At 38.7% G+C, this 8,443-nt stretch overlaps 1 protein-coding gene across 4 annotated transcripts in view; it reads right to left on the bottom strand.

Annotated features, from left to right (window-relative positions):
• LOC107559029 (CUGBP Elav-like family member 3) overlaps positions 1-7,334 on the bottom strand; it is a 38,817-nt gene extending 31,483 nt beyond the window's left edge. Inside the window, exons 1-3 of one of the 4 annotated variants that reach the window (XM_016242746.1) lie at positions 6,968-7,334; positions 4,505-4,746; positions 2,446-2,528 (exon numbers count right to left, since the gene is read on the bottom strand). In XM_016242746.1, coding sequence (XP_016098232.1) covers positions 2,446-2,528; positions 4,505-4,649 — 228 coding nt within the window. In that variant the 5' untranslated portion in view covers positions 4,650-4,746; positions 6,968-7,334. The remainder of the gene's footprint in view (positions 1-2,445; positions 2,529-4,504; positions 4,747-6,967) is intronic. The other 3 variants (XM_016242745.1, XM_016242749.1, XM_016242748.1) reach the window with 3 other exon arrangements.
• Positions 7,335-8,443: the final 1,109 nt, after the last annotated feature.

The following is an 8,443-nucleotide window of genomic DNA, read 5'->3' as shown; positions in this document are numbered from 1 at the left end:
CATCAGACATAAAACAGCATCAAAACTGTGTAACCTTATGGAATAAAATGAATCCAATTAATCTTTTTAATTGGTCTAATTGGTTTAATTGGTCATTAGTATTGTTCAAAATGTTGTTTATTTGTTTATTTTTTATTTATGAAACTTACCCACATTCAAGTGTTTAAAAAAAGAATGCATGAAGCTAGAATAAAATGTTTTTGTTTACAAGCCGATAACCCTGTTCTTTTGATGTTTTGTATGTTCAGATATTTATATAACAAAATATAGACAAATTAATACCTAAATAGGGACAGAGTAGTATACTTAAAGTATGATGTAAAGTTCACTTACGAGTATACTTGCAGTATAAAACTACTAAACTAGTAGTTTACTGAGACTATACTTCAAGGTGTACTAAAAATGCTACAAGTATTTAATTAGTAAACTATCAGTGTACCTATAAGTTCACTTTTAGAATAGTTGCAGTACAAACTAAAAACATAGATGTAAACTAGTAGTGTACTCAAAGTTTACTACTGTTATACTTAAAGTATACTTTTATATACTAGAAAGTGGGCCTATTTAGTCCCAATGAGTATTGAAATAGTACACTTACAAGTATACTACTAGTACACTGATATTTGTATATTTACTACATAAAGTATACTTAAAAATATACTTGAACTTTACTTAAGTATACTTAATAATATAAACTTGAAGTATGCTACTTTTTGGTAACGGGAGCCATGAATATAACTATATAATTTAAATGTAAATTCATTTTAGGGCTGGGTAGTGCATGCAAGTTGTTTTCTATAAGCAGTTTGCACGCTTGTGTGTGTGTGTGTGTGTGTTCAGATTCAGATGAAAAGCACAGTGTGCTTAAAGGCCACTAATTACATTTAGACTAATGTGTGTTTGATTTATGTCCTTACAACTCCAACCCCCCCTTTATTACAACCCCAACCCCCCCCCCCCTTCCAAAGTGTAATTAGCTAATGATATATGCTTTCATAAAAACATAAACATGCTTCACCACAGACACACACACACACACACACACACACACACACATACAAATTTACTTATGTATCCCAATGGAGGCCTTCCATATATTTCTATTGTTCTAACCTCAGTGCTAACAGAAAACATAAAAATTCAAACTACAGTGTAGTTAAATAGGCACACACACAATAATTCACGCAAGAACTTTATACTATTTCTAAATGATCAGAAATAGCAAAATGTGTGACTGTTAAGGCCTGTTCACAACAAAGATTTACAGCGATAAATATAACTACACATTTGTAATAGTATCGTTGGAATCACTTTCAGAGCAATTTGTTTTCGAGCTGATGAATGATAAAAACACTGGCAGCCAATCAGAATCTACCGAATTTGAAGAGCTTAAGCATTTATGGCAGAACTGCACTCGCTTATAATTAACAGAGTGTTATCGTCCATTGATAAGGATGCTTATATAGTTATCATTATAGTTATTGTCAGTAGGTGTGGACACTAATATAATTAGCATTATAGATATCATCCATTGTTGTGAACAGAGTTATTGTTATAGTTATCATTACAGTCATCGTGTGTTGGTGCGGACGCAAATATAGATATTACAATCTAATAGGTAGAACATTTTATTTATTGTTAGTTTCCGGTCGTAGCTGTCAGACAAGATTTGGCGTTATGATTGGTCAGATCGCCTGTCAATCAATTTCTTTGCGAACGGTCAGTTGAACTTAGGATACTGAATCTTTGGGTACGAATCCCGTTAAAAACGTGACTCACGATGAAAGAGCTGAAAGATGAGATCTCGAAAAACAAGCTAAAACGGCATGCTTGCAATTGCGTTTTTCGTCACATTCACTTTTGTTCATACTATCGAGTAGGTTTAGTGCAGATGGTACGTTATTTTAAAACATCGCGGAGCATTAGAGTTATAGCGCCACTCAACGGACATGCAGTGACACGTACAGTAGCAACGTCGCATAAAACGGACCATATGCACGTTCATCTGTTCCGGGGAAAATACGAACACTCTTTTAGCACCACCCAGAGGACATTTCACATCGAATATGTCACGATGGCGGTAAGTATTTTGTGTCTTGTGAAAAAGTTCCTAGAGGTACGTTTTCATCATGATTCGCCAGGTTGCAGTTATCCATTGGTGTGGCCACTAATATAGTTATTGCTATAGTTATTAATTGTTATTTAGTTATTATAGTTATTGTTCTTGGTGTGAACAGGACTTTACTCCTAAAACGTACACAAAGAGCATGTGATGCAGCAGTGATGAGTATAAAAGCAGAAGTGCACTCACAGAGAGACACACAGAGAGAGATGCGGTGTTATATCACTACTGCTGACCAAAGTCAACTAAACATCCAACAAATGTCCTGTTGTGCACACACACACACACACACACACACACACACACACACAGAAAGGACTCACCCCTGGCAGGGTTTTCTGTTCATGAAGAGCACTTTGTGCTTTAATGGCTGACTCCCGTGCACAATACGTCAGAAAGGCACATCCTAAGACAGAGAGACACTGTTAGTATTCATTGACAGTTTATGTTTGCAGAGTTTTTATTTATATAAATAGACATAATTTTCATTCATGCAAAATTATTATCATTATCAATCATATTAAAATATTTTGAATTGTATTAATTCATTAAGCAATGACCTACATTTTTAATTGAAATTCAATTTCAAGTAGTTTTTTCTGTACTTCTTATAGATTATATGCAGCATGATTACACATGATGAATGACAGAAATGTAATTTCACACTCATTACATTTTCCCAGTGAGGCTTCTGGGATAGCTCACCCTGAACTCTCTCTCTCTCTCTCTCTCTCTCTCTCTCTTACACACACACACACACACACACACACACACACACACACACACACACCACACACACTCACACACTCTCTCTCACACACACACACACACACTCGCACGCACGCACGTACGCACTTACGTACATGCACGCAGGTTTGTTTTTATGGTTTATGGGGACTCTCCATAGGCGTAATGGTTTTTATACTGTACAAACCGTATTTTCTATAGCCCTACACCAACCCTACCCCTAAACCTACCCCTCACAGGAGACTTTCTGCATTTTTAGATTTTCAAAAAAACTCATTCTGAATTATTTATAAGCCTTTTGAATTACGGGGACACTGAAAATGTCCTCATAAATCACCTTCTTGTTGTAATACCTATGTCATACCCATGTTATTATACAAATTTGTGTCCTCATAAACCACATAAACATGCACACGCACACACACACACACACACACACAAAGCTACAAAGAAATCAGGCGGCAGCTTATGCCTTCGTTTCTGTGATTGGAAACTCTACGTGTAAAAGCACATGCAAACCAGAAAGCAACGCAACAAATGCCTCTATAGAACAGTGTGTGTGTTTGAGGCAGTGTGATTTTAATATCTTTGATATACTAACATTGTGTTTGTTAATATTTTGAACTAAATTTGATTATATTCTGTTTTCCAGCATTTTTGTGTATTTGAACCCTTTCCAACAATGACTGTATGATTTTGAGATGCATCTTTTCACACTGAGGACAAGTGAGGGACTCATACGCAACTATTACAGAAGGTTCAAATGCTCACTGATGCTCCAGAAGGAGAAACCATGCATTAAGATGCCAGCACACGTGATTTGAAAGCTGCCACAAAGATTTTAGTGAGTAACTACTTACTCATCATGACTTCAGAGGACTATAGTGCATGAGTCATGATGATGACCACTTCCTGGCCTTAATCGGAAAAGATGTGGACTGTGTATTTTCTTCAAAATACCCAATTTTCTTCAAAAATTCACCTTTTGTGTTCCACAAAGGAAATAAATTCATATGAATTTGAGAGTGAGTAGCATATTTTTAATGCACGGGTGCACACTTTCTTCTTTTATCACCTCAGTGACCTTAAACCACTAAGAAAGCCACATGATTAAATCCCGGTCAAGCCCCCGAACAGGGTTCATTCAGCGCAAGCAAACACTGCGAGAGTTACACCACAGAGTGGAAACCTAATACTCAACCACAGAAAGCAAGAGAAGTTCATGAAGACGACAACAGAGAGACGGTGAGAGAGCTTTCCTGGTATTTACAGCATACTGTCCCTTTTTATAGTAACGCAGAACTCATGCTGTGCACCGTCACGCTTGTGCTGGTGCTACTTGCGCCCAGCCCATGACAAAAACATCACTCATATACACACATTCACTAAATGCACTAAAATAATACTGCACTGCAAGAAAATGCACTGCACGATGCCTCTGTATGTGAGTGATAAACACTTCAGAAGCTAGAACAAATCACATTCAGAGTGTAGCATGAGCACGCAAACGAATACCACTGTAAAGAAAGGGTTCAATCACACTGTTTATTCAAATGCACTCTACACATGCGAGTCGTGACTGAGAAACGCTCAGCCCCGTCCCCTCCTGAAGCGTGAACTCATGCGTCTCCTTACCTTTGTGCACGCCTGTGTACTTGTCCTTGATCACAGTCAGCTCGTAGATCTTGCCGAACTGCTCAAAGATGGGCTTGAGGTCCTTCTCCTCCAGATTGCGTGGGATCTGCCCGATGAAGAGTTTGATGGCGTCGGGCTCCTTCATTGGGTCGATGTTTGGAGAAAGTCAGAGGCGAGATGAACGTGCGGAGAGTGAGCGGGAGAGAGAGGATGGAGCTGTGGATGCTGCCTGCGGAGGCGGGCTGTGATCAAAACAATGAATGGATCTTCAATTGATGCATCATTTTTGAGACATTTACGTGATATAAAAGTGTTATTCTATGTTAATATTAATGCATTAGTTATCATGAACTGACAATAAACAATACTGGTATTTTAAGGTGCCCTTTTACATGTACTTACTATTATAATAACAAAATATTATGCATAGTTATATGCATGTAACCCTAAACCAAATCCTAACCCTACAAAAACTATATAGTTACAAAACTATACAGGTATCCAAGGGCAGGCTTTAAGATGGTTTAGATCCTACCTGTCCGATCGCTACCACATTGTTCATTTAAATGGGGAGTCATCTCAATTATCACCAGTAAAATATGGAGTGCCACAAGGATCTGTCCTAGGTCCTCTGCTATTTTCGATATACATGTTGCCACTTGGTAATATTATTAGGAAATACGGGATTAGTTTCCACTGTTATGCCGATGATACTCAACTATATATCTCAACAAGACCAGATGAAACTTCTAAATTATCTAAGCTAACGGAGTGTGTTAAAAATGTAAAAGAATGGATGACCAATAATTTTCTCCTATTAAATTCGGATAAGACAGAGATATTACTTATTGGACCAAAAGACAGTACGCCTGTCACGAATCCGGTCCATGAACTTTCCTTTTCATTGACTCTCGCACCACACAAACTGTTGCATAGCACCCCGGACTACATTTCCCATCATGCATTGCACTGATTGCACTCAGCACGAATTGCACACACCTGTTTACACTGATTGCACCCAGCTGTTTCATATCACTCCCTCACTATTTAACACTCACTCTGATCCCTTCCCTCTGCCGAGTATTGTTTCAGCATTTATCACTCTCCTAGAGATAGCTACCTTACGGAGCCCTTGTCATAGCCTTAGCCATAGCCTTAGCCATAGCCTCAGCCATAGCCTCAGCCATAGCCATAGCCATAGCCTTAGCCCTAGTCGTTTGCCTTAGCCCTAGTCGTTTGCCTTAGCCCTAGTCGTTTGCCTTAGCCCTAGTCGTTTGCCTTAGCCCTAGTCGTTTGCCTTAGCCCTAGTCGTTTGCCTTAGCCCTAGTCGTTTGCCTTAGCCCTAGTCGTTTGCCTTAGCCCTAGTCGTTTGCCTTAGCCCTAGTCGTTTGCCTTAGCCCTAGTCGTTTGCCTTAGCCCTAGTCGTTTGCCTTAGCCCTAGTCGTTTGCCTTAGCCTATCGTTGACATGATTGCAGAGATATTATTTAAACTGAGCTGGATGATGACATCACTGAATTCAATGATGAACTGTCTTCAACTGAAAAATGAGTGTTTACTATTGTCCTTCTGCATTATTGACACACTATTTTACTAATTAATGCTGTTCAGTTGCTTTGTCACAATCTGTATTGTTAAAAGCGCTATATAAATAAAGGTGACTTGACTTGACTTGACTAACCCTAACAATATAGTAAGTACATGCAGTTAAATGTATAATTGCGTTATAACAAGGACACTGTAACAATACTTTGTATTTATGTAGCCACCCTGGTTATCACTAATTTATAAAATACACTGTTTGTTTGTATTGTTAATATGGATATGTAAAAATTTACATTAACCAAGATTAATAAATGCTGGGTATTGTTCATTGGTAGTTCATAACATTGTAAAGAGTTACCTGGTACTGTAAAAAGTAAATAAATACAGGCTACTGTACCCCAAAATCCGACCCTTTAAAAGGACCTCATTGGTGTGACCTATATATCTGACTTAAATAAAACCAATTAGGTTACAAAACAGTGCATCTTTCATTCCTTTACTGTGGTTCTTCCTGTATTAAAACAGAAGCATACAAACTGGACTATTTCATAATTAAATGAACAAAAAAAAAAGCACAAATTATGCATTACAGCTCTGCATTCTGAACAATAACGAGAAACAATACAACACAAGCGCTTGCGATTGCCAGCAATTATACATATCCATTAAATAGCAACTAAAACAATAAGGCATCTTTACACGCTCGACAGAACAAAGACGGCTGTGGTTTCCAGAATGATGGCAGATCTTTAATAACGGTGCTCGATGTAAATAAGCGCACGCGTATAGTATGAACGAGCGCATCCTTTGTTTAAGCGGAGGAGGCTCTGGAGCTCTTTGTCCGTCTCCGGTAACGGATAACGGTCCACGTTCACACGAGAGGAACACACACACACTGATAAAGACCGAAAACAGCTCACCTAGAGGGATGTCTTTATTATCACAATCTTCGGATGATCCCCTCCACTCACTGCCTCTCACACACGATTTCGTTCAACCGAGCTCGTAAAATCACAGTTTCTGCCGGTATCATGTCCTGCTATTGTGATGCAAGCTATAAAACAATGCACTCGTGTTATCCCTCGCATCTCATTCCGCGCGGTTTACTATGTGTATTTGCTCTGGTTTCCTATTAACGCCGGTGCGTCCCTCTCACGAGCGCTCGCCAAGCTCGCGGTGTAACGGGCAGGGGACGTCTGCAACTTACAGCTCCGTTAAAACAACACAGACTCGTTTCAATCAGTATCATTAGGGAAGTTATAAGTTATGCATGTTTTATCAGCGCAGCATACAGCGATAGAGTGTTGTTCCAGATCATCTCATGCACAGTAGCACACTCTGAATGATTCAAGCTGTTATGGTTCATTCATTGAGAATGCTGTAGCACACTAGTAGTATGCTATACTAGAAAAAAACTTACTTTTCAGACCCCTTTTTGTTTTAATTCATTTTGAGGAAGCTCAAGCCCCTTAAAATGATATTTCACCCGAATGCACAGAAATTGCAATGTGCAGTATTCTTTTAATTTCAGAGGGATATGACATTACTCATTACAAGAACACATTCATAGATGCAAACAAATTATGTGTCCAGTACAAAAACAACTAAACAAATACATTAAATGTTAACATGAGGTGGCACTAGCGCCACTAAGTTCTGCAGATGGAGGCACCAGGAGCAGATTTGGTAGCGCTGGGCGGTGGTGTGGGAGTATTAAAAATATATATAATTTAATCATAAAATTACTATATTGTTTTGCATTGATAAATGCAGTTACTAATAATATTACATGTTAATTTCTTGTTTATTTCATGCTTTAGTTGAACAATGTGGTGTTCGCACCAGTGCACCGGCAGAAAAAATAGAGCCCTGAATTTCTTGCACAGACTGATTGTTTCACTTCATTAGACCTCATATGGAGCCACGGGTATTAAAGGGCACCTATTATGCAAAATTCACTTTCACATGTTGTTTGCACATAAATGTGTGTCAGCAGTGTGTGTACACGAGCACCCTATAATGATAAAAATCCACCCGCTCCTTTTTTTAAATCTCCATATATCATGAGCGGCGTCTCAGAGCAAGCCGATCACAGAATCCGTAAAGTGTGACGTCACAATTCTCAAGCCCCGCCCACGAGTGTTGATTGACACCTAGCCGAGACCCCGCCCTGAGTGAGCCGCACACAATCCTATATTACATCTTGTAAAAAGGGGCATAATAGGTGCCCTTTAAATTTGCATTGCCTGCATATGCTCTTTGACTCAACTGCCGGTAGTCATTGACTTGCATTTTATGAATCACCAATGACCACAATTTCAGCTAAAGATCTTTACTGTTCTACTGAAGAAAAGTCAGCTACATCTTGGATGGCTGAGGGTGAGTAAAAATAAACA

This window comes from Sinocyclocheilus grahami, unplaced genomic scaffold (genome assembly GCF_001515645.1).
Source record: "Sinocyclocheilus grahami isolate Dianchi unplaced genomic scaffold, SAMN03320097.WGS_v1.1 scaffold672.1, whole genome shotgun sequence".
NCBI classification, from domain to species: Eukaryota; Metazoa; Chordata; class Actinopteri; order Cypriniformes; family Cyprinidae; genus Sinocyclocheilus; species Sinocyclocheilus grahami.
This window is presented reverse-complemented; position numbering and strand designations above follow the sequence as displayed.